The sequence below is a fragment of the Antechinus flavipes genome, chromosome 1 (genome assembly GCF_016432865.1).
Source record: "Antechinus flavipes isolate AdamAnt ecotype Samford, QLD, Australia chromosome 1, AdamAnt_v2, whole genome shotgun sequence".
Lineage (NCBI taxonomy): Eukaryota > Metazoa > Chordata > Mammalia > Dasyuromorphia > Dasyuridae > Antechinus > Antechinus flavipes.
In genome coordinates, this window is record NC_067398.1 from 51,001,230 (window position 1) to 51,024,309 (window position 23,080).

The following is a 23,080-nucleotide window of genomic DNA, read 5'->3' on the forward strand; positions in this document are numbered from 1 at the left end:
TCATAATCTATTGATATCTAGAGGGCTTGGGTGCTCTTGTGCTTACTCTCTCCCTTTCCCTCTATTCTTCCTTCCTTCCCTCTTCCTTTCCCCCTTCTTTCCTTCCTTCCTCCTTTCCACTTCCTCCCCTTTTTCTCCCCCCCTCCTTATCTTTTTCGCTCAAGAAACTCATGAGCTGCTATGTGTCACAATAGAGAAAGTAACAGGACTATCTTCAGGAAGATCTGACTTCAAATATGACCTCAGACTCTTAGGACCTGTATGACTCTGGGAATGTCATCACTTAACCCTGTTTGTCTCAGTTTCCTCATCTGTAAAATGTACTGGAGAAGGAAATGGCAAATCATTTCAGTATCTTTTCTAAGAAAATTCCAAATGGGGTCACTAAAAGTTGGACACAACTGAAATGACTGAACAATAAACTAGCTTATAGGTGTGCTCTCTACTCAACTCCTGTACTCACACCTGGTGTTGTACTCCCAGCCTCACATTTTATCCCATGAGTTGCATCCACCTACCTAAGCTGCCTATAAAAATGATTATACTTTTGATCTCATAATTATACCCCAAATGTGTCATCTCCATTATACTGAACTCTGAAATCCCCCTCACAATCTTCTTTTTCTCTCCCCCCACTTTTTCGGCTCCCTCTCTCTATTCTCCCTTCTTTCCTCTCTCCCTCACTCCCTTTCATTCCTCCCTGTTGTTCTGTTACTTCCTTCCTCATTCTTCTACTAGTTCCATCAAGGCTACTTCGGAATCACTTTCCCTTATTCACAACCATGGGCAGTTGACTAATTCAATACACCCCAACTGTGAATCCCTTGCTTATTGTCTATTAAGCACAATGAGGCACTCCTTAAAGCTGGCTGGCCTCTGCCATCTACATCCAGAACAACCCTTTCCATGCAAGGAAATGCTACCAGAGGACAGAGGATGTCATACAACTATGTCTTTTGAGTCCACTTCAAATGCATGTCACTTAATCTCAAGGGCAGCACAATGATGCTTTCTTTCTTTCCTGATTGATTGCCACACTTTCCACAGCAACTGCTCTAACCCCTCTCTTCTCTACTCAACCCCACCCCAAACGCCACCTCCCACTCCACCTTCTTTCTTCTGTTTAACTAAGAAATTGAAGTCAAGCATCACGTGTTTCCTCATCTCCCTCAAACCTTTTTAGATTTTCACCTGTCTTTTATTTCTTTGCCCTAGTCTCTGAGAAAAAAGTAGGCTTCCATAGCCAAGACCAACCCTCTTAACTGTACCTTTGATCACATTTCCTCCTTGACCAACTCCTTTGAGAAACTACTCTATTAATCCTCCCTTTCTTCCACCCTACCTTTTCTCTCCCTTCTCTCCATTCTCCTTCTGTCTCACTCTTTGTTCTCTCTTCCTTTCCTTCTCTCCCTTTCTTCTCTTCCCTGCCCCTATTATTTTTCTAAACTTAGATTCCTTCCAGCTACCTAAAAGTACTTTTAGGCCTTCCCCAAACAAACAGTCAGACAAACGCTTCCCTTGACCCTGATATTCCCTTGATCTGTCATCTTATATTTCTTCCTTTTTGTTGCAATGTTAAGGCTTATCCTATCCCTGGCCCATTTCATAGATGCAATATATTTAATATGAAGTGTTGATTATTAAGCCGAGGTGAATGTTAATCTATATACTGTGCCTATAGTACACTTTAGGAAGTGGGCATCAAGAGTTAAAACAGAGCATATTTAACCTGTATCAGATTGCTTGTTATCTTGGGGAAGGGGAAGGGAGAAAAATTTGAAACACAAAGTTTTACAAAAATGAATGTTGAAAATTATCTTTATGTGTATTTGGAAAAATAAAATACTATTAAAAAAAAAAAAAGCATACACTAGAACCTTGCACAAATTCAAGCCACAAATAAACTTTGCACTTTTGTTCTTAGCAGTAAATTCATGACCACCTGTGCAGGGAAGAATTTCTGAGTCTTTCCAAGATCTGGAAGAGCAGGCTGTTATCTCTATAAGAACGGCCCAAAAATAGACCTTAGGCTGAGTCAGATTTTCTCCCTACCTACCCTTTCGCCTTCTCCATACTCTCAACCAATTAAAATATTTGAAAATTGCAAAGCATAGTTATGTGAGTAGAGGTTGCAGATGACACCTTGTTTCCTACCTAGTTTGTGGAGATGGATTTTATCATGCATTCAAGGCATAAAAAACATTATTTCATTGCCACTTTAAAACTGCAGTACTCATAAGTATTTACCCAAAAAAATCATGAAAAATTATGTATTAATGTTTGTTACAGAAAATGAACATGTAGAGAAATTTGACCAAGACCTTGATAAGACTCTCCAAATTAAGTTAACATATACTTTGATACTCAGTAACTTTAATGCAAAGGAGGGCATAGGGAGAATGGTAAAATAGTATGATTCAGGAATAAGGAATGAGAGAGGCCAGGGCTTGGAAATTTCACACAAGTCTTATGTCAATCAATGAAGAATGGATTCTAGAAATAAGAATTAGGAATCAATGAACACAGCATGCACCAAATAACACAACTCACTAAAGAGAAATTAATCATTCATGAATCTGCTCTCTGTACAGTCAGCTCGCCAACTTTTTAAAACATAAAAAGTTAACAAAAAGCTAGAAGAACAAAAATGAATAAAGGTGTGAACTACAATTAAAATTGCAACCTGACTTGTTTAAAATTAATTACTGGTCCTGAAAAATGGGAAATGGAGGGAGGAAAGAATCTTGATTGACATAATACTGTTCTACAAAAATTTAATCAGTATAAAGCTATACCAGGGATACCAAAAGATCCTGGAAAGCCACCTCATCTAGCAAGTACTATAACTCCTAACCAAGTGGACAGATATGGTAGTCAAGGGAAATACTGATATAGAATATCAATTGATTTTATTTATTTCCCCCTGAGGCAATCAAGTTAAGGTGACTTGCCCAGGATCACACAAGTAGGAAATGTCAAGTATCTAATTTGAACTCAGATTCTCCTGACTCCAGGACTAGTACTTTATGCCCTATACCACCCAGCTGCCCCAAACATAAATTTATTTAGAAAATCTTACAGAGAAGAACGGTGGATTGTGAAGACTATTATCTCATTAACCTAAAGAGTAAAGGGGAGGTAGAGTGTAAAGAAAACTAAGAGAGCTACAACAAGAATATATGAGAATAAAACTCCAAGGAGAATACCACATAAATGAAGAATGGAAAAGATATGTGAAGATTTTTATTATAAATTCTTTTCATCAACAAAAACAGTGGAATCACTACATATGAACTTTAACATCACAGCTCCAAAGTCAGCGTGAGATGAAACAGAAATTGTACTAGAGAAAACAAAGATGAGAAAGACAGGAATGCCTCGGGACATTTTCCCTGACTGCCCCTCATGCTTGGAATACCCTCCCTCCTTTCTCATCTCTGTCTATTAACTTCCTTTACATCTCAGCTAAATCCACTTTCTGCAGGAGGTCCTTTCTAATCCCTCTTAATTCTAGTGCCTTCTTTCTGTTAATTATTTCCAATTTATTTTCTATATATATCTTGTTTGTATAAAGTTACTTGCATGTTCCATCTCCTATGTGAGTTACTTGAGAGCACGAACTCTCTTTTACTTTTCTTTGTAACCCCAGCATTTGGCACACAAAGGCATTTAATAAATATTTGTTTGACTTGACTGACTGACTATACATACAGAAAGGATCAAGTGGTTGAAGAATGTCTATTGTCCAATCTCTGATACACAGATGGACTGATAACCTCCAGAAGCTCATCCATTAGTACCTGTGTCTGAGACAGACAATGCAAAAGAATAATGAATTTGACTCGGTGAATGGATAGGAGGCTGGATTACCTTGGAAGATTAGCTGTGGCTTGACTGATGCCAAGTTCCTCTGTGACACAAAGACCCATGTTTGTAACACCTGTATTGTCCCAGTGATGTTGGGTAGAATACCATAACCTCTGAAGAAATGAAGGGAAATGGAGAAGTGCTTGGTGAATGTAAGCTAGCTACAAGTTAGAAATATTGGAGAAGTGCTCTAGAGGTGATCACCAGAAAAATATAGAACTAGAAGGAAAACAAAGGACAAATCAGTCATACCACAAGATCAAAGGCTACCAGCAGCCCAAGTATTCCACTGGGCAATAGGCAACATGGAAAGAACCTAAGAAGTGTATTTGCATAGAAGTGTATTCCTTCTTCTTGTTACTGTTTATCCTTCATTCTGGGAAATTACCATGATATCAGAGAGGTGGAATCTTTCTAATACCATGACATTCAAGTTTCTGAAGGTGTTAACAAGAGTTGTCAAAGGTAGGGAAGGTATGGATAATTTTGATCTGCATTGTTGGAGGGAATACAAAATTGGTTAGATCATAGATTATTGGATTATGAGGGGAAATAAGATAAAATGATGATACTTAATAAATAAACACCCAAATTAAGAGTATTCAAATATGCTGAGAATAAGGAAAAAAAATAAACCACACTGATGACTACTACATGCTGGGGATTGCAGGAAGATATATCGTAAAGTACTTGTGAAACAATTATTGACTTACGTTTTTCATCATCAGCATGCACTAGAGATGCGGCTCTTGACAAAACATCCAATGGGGTCTCCATTCCTGGTTGGAGCCTGAAAGAAAAAAAAAAATCACTAGATTTGGAGTGAACTAACTACTGGGTCTGTATCCCAAATAGATCATTTAAAAAAGGGAAAGGACTCACAAATGCAAAAATGTTTGTAGCAGCCCTTTCTATAGTGGCAAGGAACTGGAAATTGAGTGGATGCCCATTAGTTAGGGGATGGCTGTGTAATGGGCTGAGGCTTGAGATGATGCACTGAGGTCCCAAGCACATGAGGCTAAATAGTAATTGGACCATACTCTATTAATATATAAGCTTGGAGAAAGAATGGCCCCCGCCCACTATTTGTGCAAGTCCTGATGTGTTGTATAGGAAATGACGATTTTGGCGGGTGGAGGCAGGGGAGTGGAAAAGGAAGGGGAAGGAGAGACTGCTTGCACTGCCATTGCGACAGCCCCTTCAGCTCAGATCTCCCTGTTAGCTGGCTTCCTGTCGCAGCTGCCCATATTGCTATCGCAATCCTTCTTGCCTATATTGCTATCGCAATCCTTATTCACCTCTTCACTTCAATAAAGATTGAAGATTTTCCCTTAACCTGAATTCCTGACTCTGGCTGATTTTAAATATGCGATCATTACATGGCTGAATAAGTTATAGTATGTGAATGTTGTCGAATATTATTGTTCTATAAAAAATCAGGAGGAGGATAATTTCAGAGGGGCCTGGAGAGACTTACATGAACAGATACTGAGAGAAATAAGTAGAACCAAGAGAACATTGTATACAGTAGCAACAAGATTATGTGATAATCAACTGTGATAGATTTGGATCTATTCAACAATGAAATGATTCAAGCCAATTCCAACAGATTTGTAGTGGAAAGAGCCATCCACATCCATAAAGATAATTATGAAGACTGAATATGGATCAAAGCACAGTATTTTTACCTTTGTTGTTATGTTGTTTGCTTGATTTTTTTTCTTCTAATTTTTTCCCTTTTGACCTGATTTTTCTTACACAGCATGACAAATATGGAAATAAGTTTGTAAGAATTGCATAGGTTTAACCTATCTATACTGAATTACTTTTTGTCTGTGGAAGAGGGAAGGAAAGAAAGGAAGGAGAAAAATCTGAAACATAAGATTTTTCAAAGATAAATGTTGAAAACTATCTTTGCATATATTTGGAAAAATAGAAAGCTATTACAAAAAAAGGATTTAGAGTGTAAGGTCCATGGAAACAGTAATTATGCTTTCTTTCATGAGGGAACGAAGGAAACCAAGAGAGAGGTTGACTTGCTTATGGTAATACTGCTAGTAAGTGTCAGAGGCAGGTTTTGGACCCACCTCTTTCTAATATCCTAGTCCAGACCTATAGCCATCATATTCATCAATAAAGACTGTATAGAAAGCCTTCCTGGATTGGCACAGATTGCTGCACCTCACCCTCTTCAAGTTCAACCTTTGAGAAACCAGGATTATTTTCTTATTATGGGAAGGCTTCAGACAAAGATTTTAATGCAAGCCATAAACCTTCATCCTCCTTCTCAATCCTCCTTCTCTTTGACTTTCCTACAACTTCTAAGACTGTAACTCACTCTCTTCTCTCTAGTTTTTGTGACCCTGATTTCTTGGTTTTCCTCCTCCCTATGTGACCACACTTTCTCTATTGGATCCTCATTCAGGTCACACCTTCTAAGCATAAATAACCCCCAAGATTCAATCCTAGACCCTTTCTCTTCTTTTATATGGTTTCCTTGCCTCTGTGCTGATTGTTCTTTTTTTTTCCCCCTCAATAATACTATAGTTTTCTAATTATAAAGATAGTTTTCAATATTCATTTTATTATTATCATTATTATTATAGCTTTGTATTGACAAAACATATGCATGGGTAATTTTTCAACATTGACCCTTGCAAATACTTCTGTTCCAATTTTTCCCCTCCTTCCCTGCACCCCCTCCCCTAGATGGCAGCCAGTCCCATACATGTTAAACATGTTAAATACAATATATATATTTATACAGTTCAACATTCAACTCAAGATTTTGAGTTCAAAATTTTTTCTCCCTCCTGCTCTTATCCCCCTCTTTTCAAGACAGCAAGCAAGGTGATATGAATTATATACGTGCAATCATTTTAAACAAATTTCCATATTAGTCATGTTGTAAAGGAAAAATCAGAAGAAAAGAGAAAAGCCACAAGAAAGAAAAAGTAAACCCCCCTCAGAAAAGGTAAAAATAATATGCTTTGATCTGCATTGAGTCTCCATAGTTCTTTTTCTGCAGGAAGATGGCATCTTCCATCCCAAGTCTATTGGGATTGTCTTGGATAACTGTATTGCTGAGAAGAACCAAGTCTATCATAGTCAATCATCACATAATCTGTTACAGTATACAATGTCCTCCTGGTTCAGCTCACTTCACTGGGCATCAGTTCATGTAAGTCTTTCCAGGTTTTTCTCAAATCTATTTATCCAGCCCTAACCTCTCTCTTTATCTCCATTCTTACCTCTAGAACTGTCCATAAGGGCATCTCAAACTGAATATCCCATAAACATTTTAAATTTAATGTATCCCAAACTGAACTCATTATCCCCTTCCCCCAAGCCTGTCCTCTTCAGAAGTTCCCAATAACTGTTAAGAATACTCAACACTCAAGTTCCCAACCCTCTTCTCCTTCCATATCAATCTGTTGCCAGGATATAATCAATTCTACCTCTGCAACATCTTTCTAATATACCTTCTCTTCTCTGGCACTGCCACCATCCTGATCCAGGTCCTTATTACCTTTCATCTGGACTATTTCATTAGCCTGCCACTTGGCTTCCTACTTCATCTCTCCCCACTCCAGTCCATCCTTCACTTAGCTATCAAAGAGATCTCCCTAAAATGATATCCTCTTCTCCAATTTAATAAACACCAGTGAATCCCTGTTATCTCTAGGATCAGATATAAAATCTTTTGTTTGGCTTTTAAAGCTCATCAGTCATACTTTACTTTCCTCCACTTATCTTTATTATTCAATCACATTGGTTTCCTTGTTGTTCCTCAAACAAGATATATCATCTCTTGATTGCTGATTTTACCTGGCTGTTTCTATACCTAGAATGTTTTCCTACCTCATTTCAGCTTCAAGCTTTCCTTCAAATCTCAGCTGAAATACTACTTTTTGCAGGAGGTCTGTTCTAATCCATCTTAATTCTTGAGTCTTACCTTTTCTGATTATCTCCAATTTATCCTGTAACATGTCTTATTTGCATATAGTTAACACATCGTTTCCTTCAAGATAGGAAAAGTTGTTTTGTTTATTTTTTTTTAATCTTTCTTTGTATCCCCTACTCTTAGCACAATGCTTAGTATATAATAACACTTAATAAATGCTTAGTGATTTGACTATCTGATAAAGGATTCTGATAGTAAGGAGAAAAAAGAATGCTCCAATATCAAAGTCTATTTAAAAAAAAAAAGTCAATAGAACTAAGCACTTTGACACAATAAGAACAGAACTCACCTAATAAAAATATAATTTTAACATTCTGGAAGTATATCCTCCCCCTACTGTCACTAAACTCTACAGTCTTTGACCAGGAGTACCAATCCTAGGCACAGGCACCAAAGAGATTAAAAACAAAGAGAAGAACCCAGATATATAAACATATTGAAAATTAAAATGATTCATTAATAATCTTCTGTTTTTACAATATTTCCATTTAATATTATGCCCTATCCTCCTCCTCCCATTTATAAAGACATCCTTTATAAATAATAGCTTAAAAATTCACTTGGTTCAAAACTAGTCAATTCAGCAATCAAAACCATCTCCATATATAGCATTTCATACCCATAGCCCATGTTGTTCTGCAAAGAAGGGAACCCCAACCTCTTATCTTTTCTCTGGAATCAGGCCTGATTGTTCAGGTTCATAGCAGTCCATTTTTGTTAAATTTGCTAGGGTTTTTTTTCCATTTACATTGTTGCATTTTTTATATTGTTTTCCTGATTCTGTTTACATTGCTTTATCATTCATATATCTTTGAATGCTTCTCTGCATTCATCATATTCATTATTTCTCACATCACAGTAATATTCCATTATATGGACCTAATTCAACTTTAATTAATGAGTATTTACTCTCTTCTGATGTCTTTGTAACTATAAAAAGTTACAGTAATAGAAAAAAAAAGTGGCTGACTGAAAAATAAACAAATTTTGACATATAAATGTAATGGAAATTTTTGTTTCATGAAAAAAACAAATATAACAGATATTGGAAAGATCTGTATGAATTGACGGTGAATAAAATAAGCAAATGGTGGAAGACAATTTATGCAATGAGCTCAATGATATAAATAATAATATAATATATAACATATAATAAAATAAATAATATAAAGGAAAACAATTGTGAATGATTTTAGGACTGATCAGTTCAGTGACCAATCAGTGACCAAACTAATGATGAAGCTGGACCCCACCTTTTGTCAGGCACATAATGGACTAAAGAGATACAAAAGGAGCTACATACTTTCAAACATGGCTAATGGGATAATTGGTTTTGTTTGCCTATTTCTTTGTCATAAACTGTTAAAGCACTGCACTCTAATATGCCAGCAGATTTGGAAAACACAGCAGCTGCCACTGGATTGGAAAAAATAAATTTATATCCCAGTCCTAAAGAAGGAAAAGATCCACCTGATATTGAGAAAGATTGAAGGCAAAAGGAAAAGGAGATGACAGAGGATGAGATGGATAGATGGTATCATGGAAACAACGAACATGAATTTGGATATACTTCAAGGAGGGCAAAAGGGTCACAAAAAGAAACTCTTATAACCACATAGATTTTATAATATTGCCATCAAAAATCTCTAGTTAGATTGAACAACAATTTGTCATAAGGGGAAGGGAGTTTCTGTTAGAGGCTGTGAATGGATCATGAAAATGAAGTAAAAAAAAAAAAAAAGAAAGAAGCGTCATCAAACATACAGAACAAAATAAAATGTTCAGGAGAAAAAAGTTCAGATATAACTCACGTGGAGCAATATTTTTTTTACTATCTTATTAAATTTAACATGTACTTACAAAAACAAACTGTATATAATAAAAGTTCATGGATGTGTGTGTGTGTGTGTGCATGTGTGTGTGTGTGTATAAACTTGTGTTTTGGTTCTTTTTATGTTGAAATATTTCTGTTTATTGATGTTTAAATTTATTAAAAAAATAAAAAATTTTAAAGCTATTTCAACCATTTCAATGGAATATAAATTCCTTGAGAAAAGGAACTGTTTCTTTTTTTTAACCTTTGTACCCCACAGTGATTTACAAACATTTAAATCCTTAATATTTGTTGAATCACAGAATCTAAGTGGGAATTTCAAAAAACATTTAGTCCAATACCCACCAAATCTTATCCAGTTTTTACTAAAGACCTCTAGTAAGATCAAGTCTATTTCCAAGGCATCCTCTTCCACTTATTTCCAGAAAGCTTGAATTATTCAAAAAAAAAATCTTTTCTTTATCTTGAACCTAAAAATACCTGGTATTATCATGGAAGCCTAAAAAGTTGCAACGAAGTCAAGAAATAATTTCCCATAATGGCCAGAAAATCGGAGTGGCTTCACAACTTCAAAGAAGTAAAACTTAAAAGGACCTCAGAGGTGATCCAGTCCACCCCTTTCATGGACCCCTTAGATGAGGAACTAAGGTTAAGAGTCTTTAAATGACTTGCACAGTATCACCCAGCCAATAACTATTTGGAGCCCCATCCTCAGAGGAAAGATTAAGATGATAATATGCATGGTAGAAAAGTACTCCATATGACTATGGGGCAGGGGTGTGTTAATTTATAAGGTAAATGCTTCCATGAAAACCCATATATTAATTAGATCATAATTTAAGTTTAACAGGAAAACTCATAATTTTTTAATGCATAGTAAATGCCTTTATAACTTTTGTGATACAATTGATACCATATATATGCATATATGTATGTATGTGTATATATGTGAGAATGTCTATATGTATGTGTATGTGTGTGAATGTAATCAAATAACATTTATTAAGTGCCTATTATGGGCCAAGACCTAAGCTAATCACTGTGCTAAGGGCTGCATCCATTGTAGAATCCATATTCAAGACTTCTCAGGAATCTGGCACAGGTCCAACATTTCTATGATAAGTTCTTTCACCGTACCAATTTCTAACTGGAACATTATTCCTCAGTGCAAACTGCTTGAATATTTTTTTAAATAGAGAATACCAAGAAAAGAAACTCTATAAAGACTCAAAAAAGAAGGCCCAGTTGATAGAGGGCTGAGACTGAAATCAAGAAGTTCTGAATTCAAATCTAGCCTCAGATATTTATTAGCTATGTGACTCTGGGCAAGTCACTTAACCTTGTTTGCCTCAGTTTCCTCATTTGTAAAATGAACTAGAGAAAGAAACAATAAACCACTCCATTATTTTTGCCAAAAAAAAAAAAAAACCCAAAAGGAATCCTAAGGAATTGGAAATATGAAAACAACTCAACAGTAACAACAAAGTAAGAAGGTAATTTGTCAGAATTTTAAAATAGAGTTCTCAGTCTCAAAAGTAAGAATGCAAAGAGACTTCTAGTTTAACCCCTTCATTTTAAAGATTAAAGGGAAATTTTAAGATTTTAAGAAAATAATTTCAGTGGTTGAATGAAAGACACATTGGGAGTAGGGAAAGACTTGAAACCTGCACACTGTCCAACAGGTTTTACTACAACATTTTTTGAGCAGAGAATAACATGCTTAAAGAATTATATTAGATATATTAATGTTCCAGCAGCATGTAAAGTAGATAAGAGAAGGAAAAGACTGGATTGGGATCAGCTGGAAGGATTTTGCTGTAATACAGGTGTAAAGTAAGACCAGCTGGGAAATGGTTATGGTAATCCAAGGTGAAGGACTAGCTCCAGACTTAAACCATCAGTTACAGACAGCAGAATTGAGCAGATAAAGAGGGCAATGAGAGAAATAAAATGAAGCCTACAGAATGCTACATTTTATATAATTTTTTAAATATGTCAAGTGAAATGAAACATTAAATGTAGAATTGTACTTCATTAAACATGAACACCTAGCCTTACAGAATTATAAAGTTGTCTTTAGGCTAGAAGGGACCCTATAGATCACCACACCTAAATCTATCATGCTGGGTACGCTAACATCAGAACCACAAAGAATCAATTTTAAACAACAACAAAAAAGAGATAAAGTACTTTTAAAGAGAATGTCAGTAACTCTTAAGCATGGTTTTATTACTTTTTCCTGTAATTTCAATACCATTATTTTACAGTAATAATAACAGAACACTGTACTAGGACTGAGGAATACCTAAATTCAAATCCCATCTCACATGCTTATTAGATGTATGACACTGGGCAAGTCATTTAACTGGGTTGTTTCTCAGTCTCTTCATCTATAAAACAAGGTTAAATCAACAATCCTAGGAGTGACAATGGATTCACCTATCACACATGCTACTTTGAAACCAACAATGCATTCATACCAGATAGCTACAAGGAGTATTATAGGCAATACTTTTTTTTTTTTTTTTTGCCATATTTGCCATAAAGGCAATACTTTATATTGTAGGTAATATAAAACAAGTTTAAAAAAATTTTTTGGGGGGGGAGGGGAGGAATCAATTTTGGATGGAAAATTCACTCACAGGTTAAAAATCTTAAGAGATTTTAAGAAGCAATATAGCAGAGTAGAAAAAGCTTTGACCTTATAGTCAAAAGATTTGGATTGGAATCCCCTCACTGACATTAGTCATGTCATGATGGGCAAATCACTTACCACTTCTGAGCCTGTTTTCGAGAATTAATGGAGCATGAGACTTGAATTCAGGAAGCCATGAGTTAAAATTTTGCCTCAATTACTAGCCATATGACTCTGGTGTCAAGTAACTTAAATTCTGCCTGCCTTTCTTTTCTCATCTGTAAGATGGGAATAATAACAAGCCCTAACTCTCAGGGTTGTTTTGAGGATCAAAAGATCAAAAGAGATAATATTTATGAACTGCTCTGCACATTTAAAGCACTATAAAAATATTAGCTATTAGTTGTTCTATCTTTCTCACTGGGATATTGTGTGATATTTCATAATCCTTAAAGCATGATAGAAATGTAAATTATTATTATTTCTGTGCACTGTATATAAAAAAAAGAAACTAGTCCTTTTTTGATCTATCCTTTGGACTGACAACAGAATTTCTTGGGTATGTTAATTACAAGAATCACAACAAACTCTATTGAATGTCAACTATAACAACCCATGATGGATACTGGAGAATTCTAAGGCATGCAATTTTACAAGTGCAAAGGAATAGTCCAAAATACTTTTCTTTGTATCCCCAGTACCTAACACAGCATAGATGCTAAACAAATGTTTATTCACTGATTTACTGACTGAGGTTATGTTCTAGGGAGGAGGGGGTAATTAATTTCAGCAGTACCTTCCTGCTTCCAAAGAAAATGTAAATTTCTTGAGGGCAGGGAAGAATGTAGTATTATCCCTATGTATTGAAGTCATAGAGCCATAGACCTTAAACAGAGTCAGCATTTCAAACATATATAGATGACTCGAATTTCTTTATCTGCCACTGATCTTTTGAATATAACCTAAATTTTGGCAATCTTTCATCTCTCCATTCCCAACATTCATTGTCTTTGTGCCTTTACTATCATCATACTCTATCTGGAATATAAGTCCCATACCAGTCTATCAAGATCTTCCCCACTTCTAATGACTCATTTCTAATGCCATTCCTTTCTTTCTTTCTTTTTTCCCCCTGAGGCAATTGGGGTTAACTGACTTGCTACGGGTCACATAGCTAGGAAGTATTAAGTGTCTGAGACCAAATTTGAACTCAGGTCCTCCTGACTTCATGGCTGGTGCTCTATCCACTGCGCCACCTAGATGCATTCCTTTCATAAGATCTTTTGCGATTACCATCCTATCTCCACGTAAAGATGACCTCTCTCCTCTCCAAATATTTATGGTATTTTGTTTGTATCTTTCTTATGAAATACCATATTCTGTCTTGAGCAACAGTGATTTTATGTTTTGCCTTATCCTTCCTTTCAAATATAAAGTTCCTGAGGACAGGAACTACATTTTATTCATCTTGTATGTTTTCTAGTATGGGAGTTGGGGTGGGAAGAGAAGGAACTTGATTTATCTGTACTTACAACATCCAGAATGTTAAAATCTTAGAAATGAAAAGCATTTCAGAGACTTTTTGAGGTTAATTTGCAACCACCCAAGAATTTTCTTTACAAAATACCCAACAAGTGGCCATTTAGCCTTTTGCCCTAAAGAGCTCTAATGAGGGAGAAACCACATTATGCTTCTGGTTTATATGTGTGATTTGGGGTAAGTCCTTTAAACATCTCAGGGCCTCCATTTCATTGTCACACAACTGGGGGTGGGGAAAGTTGACTTGATGGCAACAAAGATCCTTTCCATCTTTGGATCTATGATTCCATAATCTAGCCCATTCTATTTTTGCTTAGCTCTGTTATATAATTTTTATTTATTTACATGTTTGTGTCTTCCCTTCCAATATAATATAATCTGCTTGAGGGCAAGGATGGTTTCTAACACCGCAAACAGTGTCAATCATGCAATATGCACTTGCCAAATGCATTAAATTGAAAGGGATTAAAATTCTCTTATATCAAACCTAAATCTCTCTGCTACCAGTTATGCCTTCTAAGCAGAACCATTTAACAGTCCCTCAAAAACTTAGAAATATTTTCCATATGACTATAGTCTTCTTCTTCTTCTTTTTTTTTTTTACAGGCTAAAATACCCCAGTTCTTCTGCTTATCTATGTACTTCTGAAAATGTGAAGTTCAGAACTTAACAGAGTATCCCAAATGTATTCTGATGTAGTTATATTTTATTTGTATTAAACACTTAATCTCTTAAAGATTTTCTAAAAAGTGTTAAAATTACATCACTTTTTTTTTTGGTTGCCATAAAACACTGATGAATGATTTTTTTCCAGACAAACTGATATCTGAATACATCTCCACTATCTTATATTTGAAGCCCAGATTAAGAGTTTATATTTTACTTATTAATGTTTATTTTATTAGTTTCAGCTTTACAGCTTAACTTGTTGAGACGATGTTGTCATCGGGGTGTCAGCTACTGTTCCTGGTTTTATGTTACCTTCAAATCTGATAAGCACTCCAAATAAATCATTTACAAAACTATTAGATAGTATGAAGCCAAAGACAGACCCAGGAGATACTCCACTACTGGCTTTTTTCTAAGGGGACACTAAATCTTTAATAACTACTGTACTCTTTGAGTCTAGCCATTCAATCAGTTCTAAGTCTACTCATTGAGCTATATCTTGTCCACACAAAGATCAAGAAAACCTTTGACAACTGCTTTGCTTACTATGATTTATTTAACCAATAACCCTGCCAAAGATGGAAATCAGGTTTACTTGACATGACCTGTTCATGATGACATTGTGCTACTTTTGTGATCACCATTTCCTTTTAGAGATGTTCACTAATTGTCCCTTTAACAATATGTGCTATGACTTTGTTAATAATGGAAGTCATTTTCACAAGTTTATAGTTTACAAACTCTAATTTTTTTTTTTTTTTTTTTTAGTTAGGGACCCTGGTCCTTTTTCCTTTCCCATTCTTCCTAATCTAGCCTCTTCTATTCTCCCATATTCCCTAATCTAGCTAAGGTAGCTGATGGGTGTTCACTAATCACATCTACCACTCTTTCAATGCTCTGATCAGGGTGACAAGCACATCAAGAGCAACTAGGGTCTCTCTTATTATCTTTCCATTTATCTTGGGTATGAACTCATAAGTCATTTTTGTTCTGTCACATTAATCACATTATCACTAATAAAAATATTTGAGTGCTGAAATAACTCTCATATAGTGTAGTATAAACATTGACTCAATCTTAGAAGGTCAATAAAATAAATTCTCAAGTCAATGTATATTTAATATATACCTACTGTACAAAGATTATGTGCTGGGAGAGATACAAAGCCAAGATTGGATAGAATTCCTTTCCTCCCTGAACTTTTAAGTCTAACAGAAAAATCTGCTGGATTGTGTACAAACTCTTTAAGGAGTTAAAAATGAGGATAGATTTTCTTGTGGGTGAATTAGTTATTAATCTGTTTCAATTATAAAGATAGCAGGAATAACAAGATTATTTAAGCAAACATGTGATTTGGTAGCTAAGTGTAGAAATAGTCTCCATCAGCAGTAAAATGGATTAAGTACATAATGAAGACAACTTAGATGAACTCAAAGATTCCAGTTACTGAAGGAAGACCTGAATTTGATAAAAGAAAAAGTCCTTGAAAAATTGAAAAACAATTAAGAATAAAGTAGATTTAGATAAGTACCTCACACCCTAGAATAAGGTAAGCCTCAAATAGATACATGAGCAAGATATTTTAAATATATATCTATGTACATGTATATGAATGTGTATATTATACAGGTCTACATACTTACATATATGAACAAAGAAGATATTCCCTTTCAGATCTATGAATTGGGGAAGAATTCATAACCAAACTGAATAGGATAGAGAGAATATCAGAAGATAAAATGGACAATTTTAATTAGATAAAAATGAAAGTTTTACATAAACAAAACCAAAGTGGCTAAAATTAAAAGGGAAGCAAGCAATCAGGAAAACATCTTAGCAGCAAGTTTTTCTGATAAAGGTCTAATTTCTAAAATATATAAGGAACTTATTTCATTTTAAGAATGAGTCATTTTTAATTGGTCAGTCATTAAAGGATATGAACAGGTAACTTTCAGAGGAAGGATTTCAAGCTATCAATAGCCATATTTTTAAAATGCTTCAAATCACTAATAAATAAAGAAATGCAAATTAAAGTGATTTTTGAAGTTCGATCTCATATTCATTACATTAGCAAAGAAGACAAAAAAGGAAAATGATAAATGGTGGAGCAGCAGGGAAGAGGCACATTGATGCACTATTGGTGAAGCTACAGACTTGTCCTGTCATTTGAGAAAGTAAATAACTTCCCCAAGATGTTACTTTGATTCAGTGATACTATCACTACCACCACCACTACCACCACTACTACATTTATACATCAAAGAGATCATAGGAAGAGGAAAAGAACCTGTATAAACACAAAAAGATTTATAGTAGTTATCTTTACAGTGGCAGCAAAGAATTGGAAACTAAAAAATGCCCATTATTTGGGGATTGGCTAAACAAATTCTAGTATACAGATGTAACAGAATATTATTGTACCACAAGACATGATGGAAAGGGATAAGTTGGGAGAAATTTGGGAAGATTTATAGGAACTGAAGCAGAGATAAGTGAACATAATCAAAACAAAACATCCACAGTGTAAAGAAAAACAACTTTGAAAGACTTGACTTTGATCAATGCAGTGATTAACTTAGACTGGAGATGATGAACAATGCAACCCATTGACAAAGAGGTGAAGGATTCAAGATAATGAATGAGACATACATTTTTGTATGTTGCCAACATGGAATATGTTTTGCTTGACTATGTTTATTTGTTACAAAGATTTTACTTTTCTTTTTTCTTTTAAAATTGGGAGGAGGGATATGAGAACAAATGCTTATTAATTTTTAAAAGTTAAAAAGGGAATAGAAAATCCTGTTCTTCATCAATACTTCCAACCCTATTTTTATCTCCTTCTGTTACATTTGCTCCTGCTTCTCTACTTGTCCTCTAAGACCTCTTGGAAACCTATAACTTTGTTAAGACTATACTTTTTCTCTTTCTGTGTTCTTTTAACTAACAAAATTACCATTTTATACGTCTATAGAGATTATAAGATTTCAAAGTATTTCTATATGTCATTTCATTTTAATTATATCACCTTAGCTTTTCAGTTTTCACATAAATAATTTCATCTAATTATTCTGAGGTAGATAAGGCCAATATGATTATTCCCATTTTACAAATGAGGAAACAAAGCAGTTAAGTAGTTTACCTAAAGTAACACAGACCGAAACCCAAATGTGAAGGATAAAAATGCTTATGACACTATATATTTTTTAAATGACCCTTATTTCTAGTATCATAAAATCAAAGAGTTTTACAGCTAAAAAATAGATGACTGAATTCACTCCCCTCATTTTATAGAAAAGGAAATAGATCTAGAAAGACTGTGATTTCCCAATGTTAAGCCAATTGCAGCAAAACTAAACCTAAAATTGAATTCTCCTGATTCCCAAGCAAATGATGCTGTTGCTCTATATTTTGTTTGATCTTCATAACAAATTTTTGAATATGTAGGTAGGGCAGTTATTAATATTCCCATTTATAGGGAAAAAATGTGACATGAAAAATAATGATTTTTCCAAAGTCATAGTGCAAATAAGCAAAAGAAACAAGACTAGAACTCTTAAATTTCTCTTCCAGTATTCTTTTCATGATCCCAAGTGAGATCCTATTACCTTCTGAAATAAATGAAAAAAAAATAGTATGTTTTCCCTTCTTAAAAGCAAGGAAATCTTACTTTGGGGAGAGGTTGTGTGGGAGGGAATAATTGGTGAAGAAAAGGTTAACTCTCGGAGACATTTAAAGCTATTATTAGGGAAATTAAATCTGGCAGCAGAAGAAACATAAGAATTTTTTTTAACGACTAAAGTTATAGCTTAGAAGCTGGTCTGAGTCACAGCTGAGCACAATCTTCAAAGGTTTCCAACTAACTTAAGTTTCAGAGAGAGTGAAGATTGTTTTCTATTTATCTCTGGTAAAGAAAACTAAGGTTTATATTGTGATTAATAACAGAGTTTTGTGAATAATGTACTTAACTTGTACCCAGATACTCATATTTCTTTAAAACTTAGGCTAAATCATATATAATGTTGTCTACACTCCAGTAATCAAATGCATCTGTGACCTCATCCATTTGGATGTTTCTTGTAAAAATTACAAGCCCTCCATGGCTATCTATCCTATGTAAAACTTGGCTTAGGTTTTCCAATCAGTTCATCATACTGGGGCTCACTCAATCTTCTAGAAGTCTCTCTTATTTTTTTCCTACTGGTTTGAGTATATCAGTGTAGCACTTGAGATGTCTACTTCTGCTCAACATGTGGCCAACCCATTTTTTAACCTTACTTTTACTTTATGCCATCTTTTTTCTCTAGTTCCTCTGGAAAGTCTTCAATTTTAAATGTTGTAGCCCTCTCACATCCTCCATAAGTCTTTTTAGTGCCTTTTGTGTGCTATCCATTTTCAGTTGTTTTGAGACAATTATGTTCTTTATCTCAGAATAGAATAATGATATTTGTGTTTAAAAGGTGGGCCTTTATTTCTGACAAAAAAATTGGAACCACTAGAATAGTTTTTCAATTCCCTGAAGGCAACCCCATCTCCTCTCCCCCTCCTGTTTAGCTTTGAGCTGAATCTGTTGTCTATATGCACTATCTGACCCCAGATAAACATAGTAATGGACAAGCGCCATTGTCCATGGAATTTCAGGTTATAATGCTGGCAGTAGACATTCTTCCTCCATTTGTTCTACTTTTTGTGGGTTCTCAGATTAGATCTCTTCCAAAAGACAATGAAATATTCTCAAGTTTGATGTGACTTTGCATATTGTCATGAGGAAGGAGAATATCTGGAGAACTTCACCATTTATAAAGATTTTCTTTCGCACTTAGACTCTAAGCTGGATCTTCTCTATCTCGATGACAAACACCTTTTGTGAATGTAAGTCTATGGGGTTTATGCCTTATCTGATGTTTGTCACTGAAAAAGTTTGCATATGTTGTTATATCTTTCAAGATATTCTGAATGATGTTGGCATTTAAGTAAAAGATGAATAGCTAAAACATTTATTAAATATTATATGCCAAGCACTGTGCTAAGGATTTTAGAGCTACACATATTAAAAATGAGAGAAAAAGAGAAAATGCCCTTGTTTTCAAAAAGCTTACTTTCCAAAAGAGGAAGACAAAACCCAAAGGAAATCCAAAAACAGAGCAGTAAGGAGAGATAGCTTGTAGGAGACAGGGTTTGGAAGTGATGGCTAGGAAATGATGTGGATCCTTGATTCTGGAAAGATAAAGCAACTGTTTACCTATCAGAAATTAGAGTGGAACCAGAATTAGAGACCAAGATTAGGGAAGAACGTTCATGAAGGGGAGAAGGATGTTTGCCAGAGTACAGGCATCATGATTTAGAAATAGTAGCCAAGAAAACAATCTTTAAGAATTTTGAATTTTGTAAAGGCTGATGGAAATTACAAACAAAATCTCTTTTCATGAATCAATAAAGAATAAAAACCAATAAAGTGATGTCCATCAACTGGGGAATGGCCGAATAAGTTATGGTATATGAATGTAATGGAATATTATTGTTCTATAAGAAAATGATGAGTGGGCTGATTTCAGAAAAGCCTAGAAAGACTTACATGAAGCAGGATGAATACAGAGAGGACTAGGGAGACTTACATGAACTGATGCTAAGTGAAATGAGCAGAACCAGGAGATCATTACATACTTCAACAATGATACTGTATGAGGATGTATTCTGATGGAAGTGGATTTCTTCAACAAAGAGAAGATCTAACTCAGTTCCAATTGATCAAGGATGGACAGAAGCAGTTACACCCAAAGAAAGAACACTGGGAAATGAATATAAACTGCTTGCATTTTTGTTTTTCTTCCCGGGTTATTTATATCCTCTGAATCCAATTCTCCCTGTGCAAAAAGAGAATTGTTCGGTTCTGCACACATATATTGTATCTAGGATATACTGTAACCTATTTAACATATATAGGACTGCTTGCCATCTGGGGGAGGGGGTAGAGGGAGGGAGGGGAAAAATCGGAACAGAAGTGAGTGCAAGGGATAATGTTGTAAAAATTTACCCTGGAATGGGTACTGTCAATAAAAAGTTATTTAAAATAAAATAAATTTAATTTAATTAAAAAAAAAAAGACTTACATGAACTGATGCTGAGTGAAGTGAAGTGAAGCAACAGCAAGATTATGTGACAGCTGTGATGGACTTGGCTCTTTTCAGCAATTCAGTGATTCAAGATAATTCCAATAGACTTGGGATGAAAAATGCCATTTATATCCAGAGAGAAAACTATGGAAGCATATTTTCACTTTTTTTGTTTGCTTTTTTTTTTTAATAGCTTTTTCCTTTTGTTCTGATTTTTCTCTCACAACATGAGTAATGTGAAAATATGTTTTAAATGATAGTATGTGAATAGTCTATATAAGACTGCTGTCTTGGGGAAGAGGGAGATAAACGAAGGAAGGAGGGAAAAAAATGGAACTCAAAATTTTATAAAAATGGATGTTGAAAACTATCTTTGTAATTGAAAAAATAAAATGTTATCAAAAATTTTAAAAAAGAATAAAAACTATGTTAAAGAGATCCAATGAGGCAAAGTTATCCCAACGACATTTAAGGACAAAAATGGAAGGATAAACAGAAGACAAGTGTAAAAGATCTGCTAAGTTTTTTTTTTTTTTTTAAACTGTGTTCACCATCAAGAATAGTAGAACCACCTTACTAAGATGCTAATTAAGAGACTAAATAATAAACAATATTTTTGCTATTTTCAGTGGTATTTAAGAGGTAAGAAATAGTATGTCTTCTCTACCTGGAATGCATCCCTTTTTAAAAATCTCTACTTCATAGAATGTCTTTTCCTTCAAGGCTCAATCCAAGTACTACTTGGAAACTTTTCTCATCCTCTCCCAAAACCTTTCCATGGTGTCTGAGACAGAAACGTGTACTGATTTTATGTTTGTTCTATATATCTATTTTTGTTATATGTATATATAAGCATATAGATATGTATGCATATGCATATTATATAAACATCATCTTCTCTCCCCACAAAAGAATGTAATATCCTTGAGGGCAGGAATTGTTTCTTTTCCTTTCTTTTTGCCTTTGCATTCCCAGGAACTTCAACAGTGTGCAACATATATTTAGTGCTTAAGAAATGCTTGTTGGTTATTGATGGATTGAGGGTAGGTCTTTCAATCAAGAAAACCTGGATTCATATCCTGCTTCTGACACCTACTAATAAATGCATGATCCTGGGCATGTAGCTTAACCTGTTTGTACCCCCAGGCAACTCCACAGTTGTAAATTACAGACCAGTTGCTAACTTGAATCAGTGAAAGCAGCTTCCAAACTGAGTTACTCCAGACTAATGAAATCACAGGTCTGGATCCCAATCCCTTCTCTTCCCACCCTACTCTGACAAAAAAAAAAAAAAAAAAAAGGTATTTCACTTTATTTTTATAAAGCATTCATGGCTCTTTCCTCTTTAACCATGCTCATGGAAAATCTAAAAGGAAGCTAGTATCCATAGCCAAAGGCCACCATTTTTACCTTGGTGACACTACTAGAACTTATAAACATAGTAACTTAAGAAGTATTAACCAGTCACTGCCTTACAAATCACAAACTTTCAAATTAGGCTATCCTAAATTAGTTTATGTCTCCTTGTTACTGACCAAAAATTATCTTCCCATTAAACAATTTGTCAGAAAATAGTTGTTTAGCAACTACTAAGTACAAAATACTGCACTGGATGCTAGGATTACAAATACCAAAAAATGAAATATTCCTTATCCCCAGGGAGCTTACATTCTATCTGAGGATACAACATGCAGGCATGTATAGTCATAAATATATATGTAATACATATACACACATATATAACATAATATAATAATACATAATAGGAGCATTACATAGTATGCTACAATGTAATAAACTATATATTTACACATATTATGGGGCTACTAGGGTGCTGGATCTAGAATCAGGAAGATGCATCTTTGCGAGTTCAAACCTTAAATACTTAATAGCTGTTTGATGCTGAGCAAATCACTTTACCCTGTTTGCTTCAGTTTCCTCATCTATAAAATGGGCTAGAGAAGGAAATGTCAAAGCACTCCAGTATCTTTGCCAAGAAAACCCCCAAATGGGGTTATGATGAGTCAGACATGACTGAAAAATGACTACACAGAACATATATAAGAAACATTATATAGTTTATTGTACAATAAACATCTAAATCAATATTAATATTATATACACATAGAATAAGTACGTTATTAATAAATGGTGATAGCTAATATTTATAAAATATCTTCAAATAGCTATGTATCACAGTGAATAGAGTACCAAGCCTGAGTCAGGAAAATTTATTTTTCTGAGTTCATATCTGGCCTCAGATACTTCCTAGCAGAGTTATTCTGGGCAAATCATGTTATTGTCTGCCTCAGTTTCCTCATCTGGAGAAAAAAATGGCAAACCAGGCCAATATCTCTACCAAGGAAATCCTTGAGCTCATGAAATGTCAGTTGGACTGAAAAGACTGAACAATGATGAAAAAAAAAAAAAGAGTCTAGAAAGAAAGGGCTGGATGCAGA

At 34.7% G+C, this 23,080-nt stretch overlaps 1 protein-coding gene across 1 annotated transcript in view; it reads right to left on the reverse strand.

Annotated features, from left to right (window-relative positions):
- VGLL4 (vestigial like family member 4) overlaps positions 1–23,080 on the reverse strand; it is a 177,318-nt gene that overhangs the window by 148,472 nt on the left and 5,766 nt on the right. Inside the window, exon 2 of the mRNA XM_051982414.1 lies at positions 4,581–4,657. Coding sequence (XP_051838374.1) covers positions 4,581–4,644 — 64 coding nt within the window. The 5' untranslated portion in view covers positions 4,645–4,657. The remainder of the gene's footprint in view (positions 1–4,580; positions 4,658–23,080) is intronic.